General features: G+C 48.9%; 4 protein-coding genes across 7 annotated transcripts; 2 read left to right on the top strand and 2 right to left on the bottom strand.

Moving 5' to 3' along the window:
• Positions 1-17: 17 nt before the first annotated feature.
• On the top strand, positions 18-4,587 carry niki (nimA-like kinase). The gene is made up of 9 exons (XM_018112052.3): positions 18-838; positions 903-1,041; positions 1,102-1,385; positions 1,444-1,611; positions 1,699-2,208; positions 2,269-2,437; positions 2,500-2,685; positions 2,748-2,980; positions 3,034-4,587. The coding sequence occupies exons 1-9, from the start codon at positions 162-164 to the stop codon at positions 3,161-3,163; spliced, it is 2,496 nt and encodes an 831-aa protein (XP_017967541.1). The 5' UTR covers positions 18-161; the 3' UTR covers positions 3,164-4,587.
• On the bottom strand, positions 3,188-5,113 carry LOC108659223 (zinc carboxypeptidase). 4 transcript variants are annotated; one of them, XM_030391138.2, is made up of 2 exons: positions 4,969-5,113; positions 3,188-4,593 (listed from the first exon to the last, which is right to left on the bottom strand). In XM_030391138.2, exon 2 carries the CDS (start codon positions 4,584-4,586, stop codon positions 3,249-3,251), a length of 1,338 nt encoding a protein of 445 aa, XP_030246998.1. In that variant the 5' UTR covers positions 4,587-4,593; positions 4,969-5,113; the 3' UTR covers positions 3,188-3,248. The 4 variants fall into 4 exon arrangements, with proteins under 4 accessions (XP_030246998.1, XP_089115603.1, XP_089115601.1 ...); XM_089259477.1 differs by having other exon boundaries at positions 4,871-4,978; XM_089259475.1 differs by lacking the exon at positions 4,969-5,113 and adding an exon at positions 4,780-4,869.
• Positions 5,114-5,215: 102 nt separating this feature from the next.
• On the top strand, positions 5,216-6,928 carry Vps16B (Vacuolar protein sorting 16B). Its single transcript, XM_018112055.3, has 2 exons — positions 5,216-5,380; positions 5,435-6,928. Exons 1-2 carry the CDS (start codon positions 5,355-5,357, stop codon positions 6,813-6,815), a joined length of 1,407 nt encoding a protein of 468 aa, XP_017967544.1. The 5' UTR covers positions 5,216-5,354; the 3' UTR covers positions 6,816-6,928.
• A 496-nt stretch (positions 6,929-7,424) lies between these two features.
• On the bottom strand, positions 7,425-14,781 carry ca (RCC1 and BTB domain containing protein claret). Its single transcript, XM_018112051.3, has 15 exons — positions 14,344-14,781; positions 13,427-14,046; positions 12,828-13,359; positions 12,240-12,763; positions 11,854-12,173; positions 11,246-11,794; positions 10,886-11,189; positions 10,594-10,818; positions 10,393-10,525; positions 10,215-10,330; positions 9,972-10,141; positions 9,827-9,908; positions 9,518-9,760; positions 9,011-9,457; positions 7,425-8,942 (listed from the first exon to the last, which is right to left on the bottom strand). Exons 1-15 carry the CDS (start codon positions 14,621-14,623, stop codon positions 7,584-7,586), a joined length of 5,904 nt encoding a protein of 1,967 aa, XP_017967540.1. The 5' UTR covers positions 14,624-14,781; the 3' UTR covers positions 7,425-7,583.
• Positions 14,782-14,869: the final 88 nt, after the last annotated feature.

Below are 14,869 nucleotides of genomic sequence, written 5' to 3'. Positions count from 1 at the left end.
TGCCATTGGTCAATTAGGGGCTTAAGTGGTTCCATTTCCGGTATCTATTCTATCTAGCCGCGGCGCCTAGCAACCGAAAAGTGTCCACAACGATGATGGTGACGTATCCTTTGAGGAGCCCTCAATAGATACGATTAGTCAGTTCGATTTTTGTGCTTGCCATGAAAGGGTTCCGCAACAAGGCCAGCTCGCTGCCCATATTCAATGGCAGGATCACGGATGCCACCACATTGACGACCACATCGCTGCAGCCGGTGGCCAGTCGCAAGCTCTCCTCGCGCAACACCGCCTCGGTTTTTACCATAACCGACGGCAACATTGGCCGCGTGCCCAGCACTTCGCTGGCCGAGGCAATGGCCATCAATCAGGTGGCGCCAACAGCGCCACCAGCCCCACCAGTGCCACTGGCATTGGTCAAGGAGGAGGAGCAGCAGCTGAACATTGCCGGCACCGAGCTGGCCAACTATGAGAAGGTGCGCGTGGTGGGTCAGGGCTCGTTCGGCATAGCCATACTGTACAGGCGCAAGGTCGATGGCCACCACATTGTCTTCAAGCAAATCAATCTGAGCGAGCTGACGCCGCCGGGCCGCGATCTGGCCATGAACGAGGTGGAGGTCTTCTCCAAGCTGCACCACCCGAACATTGTCAGCTATCTGGGCAGCTTCATCAAGGACAATACGCTGCTCATCGAGATGGAGTACGCGGACGGCGGCACCCTGGCCCAGATCATAGCCGAGCGACAGGGCAAACAGCATTTTCCCGAACGCTACATCATCGCGGTCTTTGAGCAGATCTCCAGCGCCATCAACTACATGCACTCGGAGAACATACTGCATCGGTATGGAGTTCAGTTATACAGAGGTATACGTGTATATATAGGGGCATCTATTATTCATTCACAGCGATCTGAAGACGGCCAATGTGTTCCTCAATAGGCGAGGAATTGTGAAGATTGGCGACTTTGGCATATCGAAGATCATGAACGCCAAGATCCATGCCCAGACTGTGCTGGGCACGCCCTACTACTTCAGCCCGGAGATGGTGAGCGGGCTTAGATCTAGTTAGACGTAGTTAGTTTCAAGTCCACATATCTCTCTGCAGTGCGAGGGCAAGGAGTACGACAACAAGAGCGACATCTGGGCCTTGGGCTGCATTCTGGGCGAGCTGTGCTGCCTGAAGAAGACCTTTGCTGCCTCCAATCTCTCCGAGCTGGTGACCAAAATCATGGCCGGCTCCTATACCCCAGTGCCGCTGGGCTATACGTCGGGCCTGCGCAGTCTGATGGCCAATCTGCTGCAGGTGGATGCAGCACGTCGGCCCACCGCGTCCGAGGTGCTCGTCTACTGGATACCGCTCATCTTTCGCAGTCTGGGCAAGAACAAAGGGTGAGTTGCCAGGCTGTTGCTAGAGATCTGCTGTATCCCAATGCAAATCCTGCTATAGCTACACCTATGAGGACAATCTGAGCAGCAACGGCAGCTTGTTGGCGGCTCCAACTTCTCTGTTTGCCAGCTGCAGCAATTTGGCCATGGAACTGCCGACGGCGCAGACCCAAACGCGCAAGCTGATGAGCGCCGAGACAGTGGCACCGCATGAGGTGATCGAGAGACGGTGAGTTAAGGCATCAGTGGGAATCATAAATAAATATATATATATATATATATATATATATATATATATATATATAAGTATTTCCAGCTCTGTGCTGTACCAGCTGAAGGCGTTTGGCAACAGCTTCAGCATGAGTCCCATCCAGCTGCCGCCGAAGGCGTTGATTGTCTGCCTGGCCATGAGCGAAGCCCACTTTGTGGTCATCAATGATGATGGCTCGGCGTATGCCTGGGGCGAGGGCACACACGGCCAGCTGGGCCTGAGCTCGCTGGAGACTTGGAAACATTATCCCGGGCTGGTGCAGAGCGTGCGCAATTATCATTTGGTCAGCGCGTGTGCCGGCGATGGCTTCACCATATTCCTCACACAATCCGGCAATATGCTTAGCTGTGGCAGCAATGCCAAATTCGCTCTAGGTCAGGAGGAACAGAAGGATTACTTTACGCCCAAGCTGATAGCCAAGCTGGCGGATGTGCGCATCGAGCAGATTGCAGCTGGCTTGCATCACGTCCTGGCGCTGAGTCGCGAGGGCGCCGTTTACGTATGGGGCACCAGCGTGTCGGGCGCCCTGGCTCTGGGCAATTACCAACAGCAGCAGTGAGTGGGAATTGCCAATCCCCAATCAATCTACCTTTAACTTGTCCTAATCCTGCACAGAAAACATCCACAGAAGGTATTGTTGTCGCATGTGAAGAGCAAGGTCTCGAAGATCTACTGCGGCCCGGACACATCCGCTGTGCTCTTCAGCAACGGAGAGCTGCACGTCTGTGGCAGCAACGAATACAACAAGCTGGGCTTCAATCGGCCAGGCCGGATCACAGCATTCGTAGGCCATGACTTGCCATCTCCTCCGCCTTCCATCCATGTGCTAATTCTATCTACTTCTAGAAAAAGCTACAGCTGCCCTACAAGGTGCTCAACGCTTGCTTCTCGTCCACCCACTCGGTGTTCCTGGTCGAGGGCGGCTATGTCTATACCATGGGACGCAACAAGGAGGGGCAGCGAGGCATCCGGCACTGCAATGCCGTGGAGCAGCCCACATTGGTCGACAGCATACGCGCACGTTACATTGTGGTTGGCCATGACTGGAGCGCGTGGTCCGTGTGCCTAATCCTAATAGCTTCCCTTGCTTGCAGAAGGCCAATTGCAATGATCAGTGCACGATTGTTGCCTCCGAGGACAACATCATAACGGTGTGGGGCACGCGGAACGGCCTGCCAGAGATTGGCTCCAGCAGCAGCGCGCTGGGCCTGGAGGTCTGCACGCCGAACGCCGACCTGGAGTTGGGCAACAACACAGCCGCCTTTACCAATTTCCTGGCTTCGGTCTACAAGTCGGAGCTAATCATGGAGCCTGTGGATATATTGGCGTAAGATGAGAAAGTTTGAGTTGCCTATTATCTATAAATCTTTGCCTCTGCAGCCTATACTCATCGAAGGAGCAGTGCGAGCGTGGCTACTACGTCCAGGTGAACGATGTGTTTCCACTGGCTCACAGCGTGCTGGTAATGGTCGAGACAACAACACCTCTGGTATCCTCCTTTGAGGGTTAAGCAATTGACCCACACAATATACAATTATCTCTCAATTCTTATAATCTTATAATTCATAAACATTTGAAATCAAATTTCGTGTGATTTACTGATAATAGCCACGTTTGGCTGCCTCCTCCACAATGGTTTGCACCGCTGCGAATGCCTCGCGCGCCGTCGGCTCGATCTCTTTGGCCGACAGGATGAACATCTCCTGGCTGTCTGGCGGGCCGCGCAGCTCGAACGTGAAGGTGATTGGCACCTTCAGTTGGCTGTGAGCCCAATCCTTGGAGCCACCACTAGAGGGATAGATAGTCTCATAGATACTTCCACTCTTGTAAACGCGTCCCGTCAGCTCCTTGATGCGCGCCGCAGCCAGTTGGCCAATCTCCTTCAGATCCGCATAGTTCTCCACACGCTCCGCTGTGTGGCCGTATGGGAACATGATCAGCTGCGAGTAGCTGTGCAGCGATAGATAGGTGCGAATACGCTCGGACTCGACATGGGTTTCCAGAAACTGCATGATGCGCTGCGTTTCCACCTCGCTGGCGGCAGCTGGGCCAGAGAAGTCATATTTACAGGGATTGCCGCTGGCGCCTGTGGTGTTCCAGCTCAGTGGGAAATTGCGGTTCAGATCGACGCCACGGCAAATGCCAAAGATCTGGCGATTCTTGCGCCACATACGATCCCCAGTGAAGCTATAGCGATAGCCATCGGGGTTTACCGAAGGAAAGATAAACCAGTTCTGGGAGCGGGCCAGAGCTCGAACGGCCGAGTCCTTGGAGTGAAGCAGCTGATCAATAAAGTAAGTGGCAGTGGCTGGGGCGATCCATTCGCGTGCATGAATGCCGCTTTCGATGAACACACTGGTCAGATTCTCTCCCCCAAAGGCCAGTTTCACCCCCTTGATGGGCAAGCCCTGAGTACTCAAGCCCATGTCCAGCACTTTGACTACGTCCGGGTGATCCCGTTCCAGCTTCTCCAGCCAGCCATAGATGTTGTCCAGCTGAAAGTAACGCTTCCAATCGAACTCTTCCGCCGGCGTATTCTCTGGCGCCACCTCTAGATAGTTGGCATCGATGAGCTCCTGGAAGTTGTAGTTCAATATGCGATGGCTAATGTTGTAGGTGTGCAGCAGATCATCGAAGTCGGCCACCTTGTGGCCCGTCACCATAATGGTCAGTTTCTGGCCGGGCATGCGCGCATGGCCCATGAAGCCGCAGGAGTCGCTAGCCTCCTCCAGCGCCTGCATGATGCCCACTTGAGTGGCGGTCGCCAGCTCCACACTATAGATACGTGTGTGATCGTAACGGGCCTGGGCAGCCGGTGCCTGAGAGATGGCGTCCAAGGCGCATTGATCAGCCTTCGTGCAGAAGCTGGCAGCCCCAACGAAAGGGCGAAAGACCAAGCCGAAGAGCAGCAGCGGGAGCGGGAGCGATAGCATGTTCAGTCTGCAAAAGCGAAAACTATATTAATCTGAGATTGCCAGCAACGCCTATCAAATATCACCTTCGAGAGCAGCTTTGATTATGTATATATGTATGTATGTATGTTTGTGTGTATGTATATATGCATGTACATATGTATGCACGCATAAGCAAAGCGAAAGAACAAAGAATATAGAGCAGAAATCGTACAAGGCAATACTCTTTCTTAAGCTTTGATTGCGATCACATTACTGACGAATTGTAAATAATTATATGAAGGTTGATAATAAACAAAGCATACTTGTAATGTTAGATGCCATAGAGTACTGATGTAAACACAATTTCCATGTTAATATAGATCACAAGTGTAAATAATAATATATTTGTTTAAATTGATACCTTCTATAGAATTGTAATATGAGGTCGCGCCAATTTTATAAACAGAAGTAATTATCGAGCAAGTTGCTATCGATTCATTTAAATTTGTATTTGCACAGGCTCCCTGTCTGACAACCCTTTTTGAACAGATGCGCTATACCACTTCAAATACGCCTTATTTAATTACGAGTCTAAATATTTTAAATGCTCCTAGATAGAAAGACAAGCTTACCACAATAAAATAATTTAAAAAAATATTCGTTTCTATATTTTGAAACGTTATCCACTGAATGTGATATTATCGATAAGGCTGTTTGGTTTTCAAATATATCGGCTAGTGCCGCTACAAAATAATAACTAACGCTGGTCACCCTATCAGCTGTTTTTATTTTTAATAACAAACACCAATGGAATCTCAATTTGATAACACAGAGTGAGTACGCCTAAATTATCGCAAAAAAGTCGCTAAATTTCAGACTTTGAACAGCGAAAACTATTGGAATCGCTCTTCGAGAGCTGCCTTTAGCTTTGATGATGAAGAGGACGTTGATCTTGGCGATGTGGGCGCCAGAACAAAAACGGGACAGGCCAGTCAGAGTAGTAAATGGGACAATAATGAAATTTTCAATGACGACACCATCTCTGAGGCCAGCTTTGATAATAGCGCCGCACTAGGCACGCTAAATCATCTGTCAATCAAGGCGATATTGAGCGATGAAGCGCTGAAGCTGGTGCTACAGGAACAGGCAGTGGACGATCAAGTTATGCCCAAGGGTGTGACTCCTGAGGAGGAGCTAAAATTGCTGCGCCGTCAAATACAGAGCACTCTGTACAGCCCCAATCTGGAGTTGACCGCACAGAGGTTGCTGCATGGCAAAGTGGCGCCGCTGGAAATGTTCAAATCACTGGTAGAGAAGCGTAAGCTGTTGGATGCGGTTTTGGCCAATGGCGGTGATGCAATCATTGGAGTACTCTTGTTCCTCAAACGAACCCTGAACGTCACCCAGTTCAATGGCATTCTACAGCAGCGGCCCAAGGCGCTGGAGCACTATCTCAGCTATCTTCGTCAATGTGGCGACGTGAGCAACTATATTGACACGCTGCAGCGCTTTGGGCGTCATCAGGAAGCTGCTCTTAGGCAATTTCAGGCGGCCCTGTCGTGCACTGATATGGCTACGCGTAAACAACAGCTGCAGCGACTCATCGATGCCTATGCGAGCGCAGGAGTAGGCATAATACCGTTATATGAGCAGGTCTTTCATTCGGCGTTAAAGCTCCAGCTGGTCCTGGAGAAGGAGCCCTTAGGTGATCTGAGCCAACGGATCGGTGACAACCCCACCCCCATAGAGGTACTCTATGCATGCTGTGCCCAAAACAAGAATTGGAAAGAACAGGATATGCTTAAGATCAGCTCACCCCAGCGCTTTGCCGCCGATCAGGAAATCTCGCCGGCCCAATACGAATGGACGGCCTTAAATGAACGCGCCCAGTCACAGGCCTACGCGGATCTGGAGTGCATCTTTGAGCGTGTGTCCGGCTGGCATCCGCTCAAATCGAAGCAGTTCCACATTAGCTTCGATCTGACCCTAGCCGTGCAGCGTCTCTTTGAGCTGCAGGCGCCCGCCACAGTGCTGCAGCTCTTCCTGTCAAAGATGAGCAACAGTCCCGAGAAGCTGGTGCTGGCACAACGGGTCAAGTGCATCAAGGCCGTCATCGATGCCATGGTCAGTATGAAGCAGCAACAGGAACTGCAGCAACTGAAGCAAACGCTCCCCGATCGCTCCGAGGAGCAGTTCTACTGCGAGAATGCGCTGAAAGCCCTGCAGAGCAAACGCTGGACCACGGACAACATAAAACTGAAGCTTTAGCGAGCCATCATCAACTGACTTTTGTATAAATGTTGCTTTTATTACTTTTATCATATTTGTAATTTATTAAAAATGTTACTTTATGTATGTATTAAATAATTTGCAAATCACAAGCTGAATATCAATTGAAAGAGTGTGTGTGTGTGTGTGTGTGTGTCTGTTCTGTCCTTTAAACATTTTGTTATCGTTTTCATTTTTTTTATTGAGTAAACAAAAAGCGCGTTAAACCAATTCGCAAACAAAGCACTACAAAAAAAATTAAATTCTTTAAACAATTTGTTTGCCTTAAATATTTGACTTAAACAACATCGCTGTAAAAGCTATTTATATAAATATGCGCAGCAAAACCGCAAACAACAATTATTTTTAATTAAGTATAAACATGTATATGTGTGTATGTATGTGTGTGTTTGTATGTGTGGGGGCGGGTAATAGACAATAATATAATATTTACTTATGCAAGTGTGTGTGTGTGGTGTGTTTGTGTGTGTTGTGTGGTATCTGGGCGGGCACAGCTAAAGACGCCATTACTGATCTTTGGTTTCCTGCTCGAATTGACAACAAATCGTAAAACTTTAAAATTAACCAAAAATTAATTAAATACAAAATAATATACATTTATATATATATATATAGAAATATACACATGATAAACTTTCAACTTAGGCCAAGTTGAATGTGGAGAGGAAAACAAAGCGTTAACAAAATTCAAAGCAAGAACCGCGATTCCCTCGAGCGTCGCCAGTGACCACATAGCCAAAGCCACTGCTAATTGCTGGTTCCGCTGGCATCCTGATCACAGTAGCTGAGCAGACGCTGGCACAGAGTCGTCTTGAACTTGACCGTAAAACTATCGAAAATGGCATCCGTATCCTGGAGCAGACTCGACGACGTCGCTTGGTTGCTATCCGATGCCGCGATCAGCGACTTGAACTTCTGATTGAGATTCTGCTCGAGCGCCGAGTTGTTGTTGTTAAAGTAGAATACGTAGGCCAGCTCCAGCAGATAGTAGTCCAGATCGGCCATGAAGTAGCGCTCGCACTCGAGCATATCGAACTTCTGTTCCAGAAAGTGTACACACATATGATAGATAAGGTGCTTGAGATCGGATCGATGCAGGGGCACATAGCCCGTGTCCTTGCTGAAGTACTCAAAGAGCTTGAGAGTGCGCTGCGAGCTGTCGCAGCTCTGCAGGCAGAGCTGAAAGGCCTCCACGAATCGAAAGTTGAGCATACAGATCCTAATGCGATATTCGTTGCGCAGCGGACGTGAAAATTCGGCTATTTTGTCCGGGTTGTATAGCCCGTGGAAGGCATACAGGCAGTAGTGTATATAATGGCGCAACGCCTGCAAGATATTAGCATCGCCGGCGTCTGAGCTGGGCGTACAGGTGCTGGCATCGTCTCGATCACCGAGCAGTGGAGCTGCATTGTCAGCCACTCCCGGCGCCTCCTGGTTTGGCAAGGGCACATAGCTTTGCTCCTCCGGCGAGTAGTCCAGCTCCAGCGAGCTGTTGCCATCGACCATCTGCTGGGCATTGTACGAGTAGCTGGCATCATTGTGGCTCAGATTCTCCAGGCTGCTCAGCAGGTCATCCGAGTCTTGGCCAGTGGCCGCCTGTTCTGTGCTGGACTTGTAGTTGAGCGTTTCGGGCGAGTAGTGATGCTCGAAGCTGATATTCGCTTGCTGCAAAAAGTGCGGCTGATATGGCGGAATCACCTTCAAGTAGCGCACCGGCTCCTGGTCCAAACGGATGCGAGGCCGAGGCAAATTAATCTCCACGGGCACATCAATGCATTGGGTCTCGAAACGCATTAGCCGCTTGGTGGTGGGCAGGCACACGACCCGCTGTCGCATGCGATCCAAGCTGGCGCCCAGGTCGCGCCCGCACTGACCATTCGAGTTACCACCAAAGGCCTTCACAATGTGATCGGTGGTCATGACTAGGGTGAAATCAGCGCCGCAATCCACATACATTGGCCTCTCGATGCTGTCGATGGGCGATGGCTTAAGGACGGCTCGCCGATCTTTGTCCTCGGTGCCGAGCTGATGCTCCAGATTCTTCCCCCACGTGTAAAGCGTGCACGAAGACGATATCAATGCAAAGTGAAACAAGCCGCTGGAGATCTTTCAGCAGCAAGAGAAGAAACACCAATTAATATTAACAATCATCAGAAGAACGCTCATAGATCTACCTGCAATATTTGTCCAGCTACCTCGCTGGTATCAACTAGATGTGGCTTCAAGTGCTCCGTGGGATCTATCTCAGGAAAGACTGGTTGCGCATTTACGTTGCCAGATGCTGCCGGCATTGGCTCTGCATTGTTGTTGATCACTGAGATATTTTCCGTAGCATCAGATGGCAAAGCCTCATCCTGGGCGGACTCTTTGGTTTCTCCACTGGACTTGGGTATGGCGCCTGCCACAACAGCTGCATACGATGTGCTCGGCTCCACCAAGATGCTGCTGTTGTTAGCCGCTGGCAGCAGCGTCTCCTCCAGCCGCTTACTCAGCAGCTCACGCTGTTGATTCTCCTCCAGCTTCTGCTTGGCATTGGCGCGACGCCTTATTTGATTGGCCAGCCGCAGTGCCTGGGGTGAACTGCCCCAGGTATACATGCGTTCCTGTTCATCTACAGCTAGCTAAACAAACAAATATGTTTGAATGAGGGCTTCACTTCACTCAGTTGTTTGCTTGCTCACATTTGTAAAAAATTTCGTATGTATCAGTCTTAAGCCGCAGTCGTTGCCCAGTTCCAAGCGCAATGGCACACTCGTCTTGCTGTCCTGATTCTGGTCGGCATCGCCAGTGCCCAGCTGCCCAAAATGATTGGAGCCAAACACATAGAGCTCGTTGCCACTGCTATTAGCCTCTGCATTGTTGTTTGGGGATGCCTGGCAAAGCACCAGACTGTGCGCATGCCCCAGCGATATTTGTAAAATTTTCTATGACAAGCAAATAGAATTATGTTAGATAACGATATATATTAATAGCATATGTATGATGCGCACCTTGTACTTAAAGAAACTGACTAGTGTGGGCGTTGGCACGTTCTCGCAGCTGCCGTTGCCCAGTTGGCCGTAGATGCCCCAGCTAAGAGCATAGCAATTAAATTAATTAGTTTATCAACTTGATTGGATTATATGCGATACGCACCCCCACATATAGAGCTTGCCATCAGCGACGGCTGCATTATGATATTGACCCGCCTCCAGCATGGTGATATTCATGCCATCCAAAGCTGTTACCAACATAGGCTGCAAGGCCATTTGCATGTGCTGTCCAACGCCCAGCTGGCAGAGATTATTATTGCCAATGGCGTAGAGCTGTGCAAAGTGATATACTCTATTAGCAACTGGACATGATTGAGTGAGTGAGGGCCGAGAGAGCAAAACCTACGCCATTATTGGTGAGTATGAGTGTATGCTGGCGTCCACACTTGACCGCATGCACCTCCAAATCGAGTTGCGACAGCAGCTCCAATGTCTTCACCGCATGTGCAGGCTCCGGTGGTTCTACATGAAATAGGAACATGCATACGTTTATATACATAATGAGCATGTATAGAATATCCTACCTGTTGATTTCTGGGCGCTGTAGCAGCAGGGCACACCGCTCGAGCCCCAGAAGTAAGCCACACCATCCACAACACAGGCGCAATAGGCACAGCCAGCCGAGATGGGCTTGAAACGTGACGATTCAATGGCAAACTAATAATATAAACAATTCATAGTTAGATTTACATGTTGTCTATTGCTCAATGGTCCGTCCCACTTGCCTGATTGTCCTCGTAGCTGATGCGAAAGTTTGACAAAGCATTTACAATAGAGTCGTGCTTGACACGCTGCGCTTCTATATGTGTGAGCACAGCCAAATAGGTTTCGATTAGGCATTTGCTGAACTCAAATATATGTTCATTATTGTCATTGTTGCTTGAGCTGCTGCTGTGCGAAACAATTGGACGCAACGCGGGCGCAAAGGGATTCAGCTGCATGGCAAGGCGCTGCAAACGGACAAGGAACTCACATTAGTAGGGATATCAAAGAGGGTTAAAGCAACAAGGAGCTCACCTGCAGTACACAGGGCCGAATATGCTCCAGTTTGTCCTGTATGAAGGTAAAGTAATCCATCGACACGTGCGGCAAGTATGTGATTGTCTCCATAAATATATTTTCGCTTAGGTTGTACAGGCAGACGTTGAGCTCGTTATACCAGCCAAACTCCTGGGCAACAACACTGACCAACGCATTGAAGGTGTCCAAGCAGACGCCGCGCACCTTTGCCAAAATAATTGCGGCCGAAAAGAGACCGCTCTGGCAGAGTACAATGCTGGTCATGTTGGTATGATACTTTGTGTTGGTGACCAAAAAGTTCCTAAAATTAAATTTCACATTAATTAAATTTCAATATATAAGACATCATTCACCTACCACAAAGGCAGATAGTTCTTATCGTTGACTGCCTTCTCGGCCAGAGTAATCAACAGTAAATTGGCCAAATGAAACTGGGATGAGGGCGACATTTGTAATGCACTTATGGACTCATCGACACCATAATGATAATCGCTGCAGGATGCTCCAGTATTCTCCACAACGCTCTCATCTTTCACCTTCGCTTGCAAGATGTCGCGCACATCCTCCGAATGCCGATATGTGATATCCGATTGAATGTCCTTCAGCAACGGATGGGCCAAGTAGGTCGATCGCAATATATAAGATGATTTCAAGGCCATGGCGCTCAGCTGCATCAGCGCATACGTATGTCCATACATCGCAAGCTTCAGGGCTGTTCGAATGGGCTTAACGCGCGCCACATTGTACGTGATCAAGGCCTGGGTAACCTTTTTGCGACGCAGCAAATAATCGCCGGCAAACTCAATGCAATGCTCGAAGGTTAGATCGAAAGTGTTGCAAAACTCGCGGCACTGATTCCACTCGCTCATCAGCGCAGCATCCAAAAACAATTCAAATGGCTCCTTTCTGCAGGGATATCAGATATTAAATATATAAGCTTCATCTATGCGTCTTTCTGTACTCACTTCAACTGTATGGTATAGACATTCTTGTTGGTTATGACATAGCAAGGATCATAGTTGATCTTGGGAAACTCGGCCTGCATTATCTCCATTTGCCGCAACGAGTATTCATTACTGCTATCCGCCGATTCATAGAACTGTACGTAGTCCATTGGGGTATGGATGTCCTTGATCTCGAATGCCTTTGCCTTCTCCTCCTTTGTCAGAGACTCGGCATTGTTGTTGTTGCCACCCAGACTTCGAAATTGCGCCATTTGATAAAGCTGCAGCACAGTCTCCTGCTCAAAGCGAAACAGCGCCAGCTGCGCCTGCTGATTGAAACGCTGCGAGGATAGGTAAAGAGAATGAATTAGTGTATATATATTGGAAACTATTTCAGCACAATTTACATCATCTTCGGCGGTGTGCAGCGAGGCCATTGCACTGCTGATCACGCTAACCGCATTGATCGCATTGGTGGGCATATCGCTTTGATCGATGCTCGACGCATTACTAGTGCTTGTCGCGCTTGTCTCGTCGCTTTTATTCGTCTGCTCCAGCTTCTCGGTGTCGGCATCTAGACTCTCCTTCTCGGTGTTCGCCATCAGCGGCTCTTCGAGCGACGATGCCGCCGTCGAAGCGCCCGATTCGCTGCGCTGATGCAGATCCACATATTGTATGCCATACAGTATGTTAGAGCTAATCAGGATATCCACACAGTGCTGGGGTATCTTATATATGAACAATGGCTTCAGGTTGATATCAATTCGATGCACTGTTAAGCTGCAGTTAGTGCTGTGCAAGGCGCTTAACAGATAAGTGCTACGCAGATTCTGTATGTTATAAAACGAGCCGTTCGTATTCCCCAGAGGCTCCGGCGTAACCGATGGCGAGTCCATAATAGCAAATGTGCCCATGTTTGCCTCCGGCATGACTGCAATTAAACATAAATATATATTGACGCACATATATATAAATTTACATATATTCACACTTACATTCATCTATTTTCTGCCGCTGATCGGATAATCGCATTTTGATGGCCTGCAATTTCTTGGACCCAAGACTTTTGAGCGAAGCCAGTCGTGCTCGGGTGGCTGGCAAAAAGCCATCGAAGCTATTTACGCCAATTTGTTGCTGTTGAAAACGAACGCCGGTGCTCTCAGCAAAGGATGGAGGCGGTGGCGGTGATGATGACGATGACGGTATTGTGGATTCTTCGTTGCCCACCGCCACATTGGACTCATCTACGCAGGTGGAAGGCGGAACTGCTTGTGTGCTTGGAGCAACCTCTTCGCTGGCGGGTGGGGCAAAAACATCCTCTTCTAATTGGCTGCTATCCGAGGCCGGATCCGAGCTGTTGCTTTGCCTGACATCATAGCTAGGTCCGCTTTGATTCTTTCCGTGCACAGACATCACAATCTGCCACGCACCCTCGCGAGTCGTTGGCGAACTATCACCAGGATAGACATACTTTATGGCCTTCTGCTCCAACAGCAACTTGAACTGTGCCTTTACGGAGGATGTGATCTGGTCATATAGAAGGATAAAATACATTTAATGGACTTCCTTTCATGAAACAGTGACATTAGCTCACCAGCAGCATGACTCCATCGAAAGTGTTGTCCTTGCATATTGTCAAACGCACCACGGAACCAGTCTGAATGGCTGTACTGGCAATCATTGGGCAATTTGGACTCAGGCCCACGAAGCAAATAGAGCCATCCGAATAGCCAATGATGGCACGATTCAGCCCATAATACGTTTTCCACCACACCACTGACAGCGGATACGGGCATGTCTTGGATGCCATGAATGAGGTGGCCATGACCTGGCTATTGCCCGTTGCATCAAAGGGTGGAGCTTGTACTTGGACAGATTCTCCGGGCATATCCATCGAATCGGGATTGGCTAACAAATGCTCTGGGAGCTCATGCCCCAAGGGTTCTTCCTCGTCCACATTTTCAGCTTCTTTGTCCAGCTTAACATGCTGCATTTGCTCAGCCACCTGATCCAAGTTCCATTGATGCTCCTGACTTTCACTCTCTGCCGTCGAGTAATTGGGACATTTCTTCGAGTTGGGGCATTCGTGGGGGCCAACAAATGGTATTATATAGGACGTCACCTGTGTGGTGCTATACAGTGAACAGCTGGCCAAATCGTGGGACTTATCGACCATAGACAGGGCAGGCACAATATGCAGCGTATTGTCGAAACCTGTTGATAGATAGGGGGCAATGGGCATGGTTAGCGCTGGGTTCAGTAACACTTTAATAGACCTGCCTCCCCATCGCGCTGGCGAAGCAGTCAATCAAAACAAAATGTGTTCAAGAAAATCAATAATGTAAATCGCACACACTCAAACACAAACACACTCAAACACTCCCACCAACAGCATCAAAAGTAATTTTAGGCTTTACTATGTAGTAGCAACCCCCAACCCTAGCACCCCTAGCACACATACACCTGCACCAGCTGCCCTTAGCAGCAGCACACAACGGCACACATACTTACACAGAACGAGCAGCCAAATACCAGCAGGATCAAAGCAGACATCGTGTATGACACGATTGGTGCGTCGGAACCAGGAGATCATCTTGAGCACCTCCTGGCCACCGCTGGCACTGATATAACGCAGCACGATTTCATTTTCCTCGCTGACCAGGCACAGGAACTGCTTTTCATCGAACGGTGTGACTGTGACGGTGGAGAGCTTACAGCTGAAATTCGTAATAAGCGGACGAAGCTCAAAAATCTGCATCTCCTTGAGCTCGGCATGCCCATGCACCGTCATCACGAAATCTATTTTTTGTGGTCGCTGGCGGACCTGCTTCGAGCGTTTCTTCTTTTATATTTTTTTTGTTGTTGCACAAATCAAATTTTAATTTTTTTTACTATTGCCATGTTTCCATAGCAAGCATTTTATTATCGCATTTACAAGTTATCGAAGATATGCGATAAGCTATTTCCAGTGCACGCATCAAATTAATTTGCATTTGAATACTTAGACATGTCTGAAATAAACACAAATATCTCATTT

The sequence above is a fragment of the Drosophila navojoa genome, chromosome 2 (assembly GCF_054131105.1).
Source record: "Drosophila navojoa isolate 15081-1374.11 chromosome 2, UAZ_NAV_1.0, whole genome shotgun sequence".
In the NCBI taxonomy this organism is placed as follows: Eukaryota; Metazoa; Arthropoda; class Insecta; order Diptera; family Drosophilidae; genus Drosophila; species Drosophila navojoa.
Note: the sequence above shows the minus strand (reverse complement) of the source record. Positions and strands in the feature narration are given on the sequence as shown.

Excerpts from the sequence above, each read along its gene's own strand:
- Vps16B (XM_018112055.3), top strand. The coding sequence starts at position 5,355 with ATGGAATCTCAATTTGATAACACAGA. Across the intron at positions 5,381-5,434 it reads TCTCAATTTGATAACACAGA|CGAAAACTATTGGAATCGCT; the intron begins GTGAGTACGCCT and ends GACTTTGAACAG.
- ca (XM_018112051.3), bottom strand. The coding sequence starts at position 14,623 with ATGACGGTGCATGGGCATGCCGAGCTCAAGGAGATGCAGATTTTTGAG. Across the intron at positions 13,360-13,426 it reads TCGATGGAGTCATGCTGCTG|ATCACATCCTCCGTAAAGGC; the intron begins GTGAGCTAATGT and ends CTATATGACCAG. Across the intron at positions 10,526-10,593 it reads TCAGCTACGAGGACAATCAG|TTTGCCATTGAATCGTCACG; the intron begins GCAAGTGGGACG and ends TTATATTATTAG.
- niki (XM_018112052.3), top strand. The coding sequence starts at position 162 with ATGAAAGGGTTCCGCAACAAGGCCAGCTCGCTGCCCATATTCAATGGC. Across the intron at positions 2,209-2,268 it reads GGCAATTACCAACAGCAGCA|AAAACATCCACAGAAGGTAT; the intron begins GTGAGTGGGAAT and ends AATCCTGCACAG. Across the intron at positions 2,438-2,499 it reads CAGGCCGGATCACAGCATTC|AAAAAGCTACAGCTGCCCTA; the intron begins GTAGGCCATGAC and ends ATCTACTTCTAG.
- LOC108659223 (XM_089259471.1), bottom strand. The coding sequence starts at position 4,737 with ATGCGTGCATACATATGTACATGCATATATACATACACACAAACATAC. Across the intron at positions 4,594-4,651 it reads AATCAAAGCTGCTCTCGAAG|ACTGAACATGCTATCGCTCC; the intron begins GTGATATTTGAT and ends TCGCTTTTGCAG.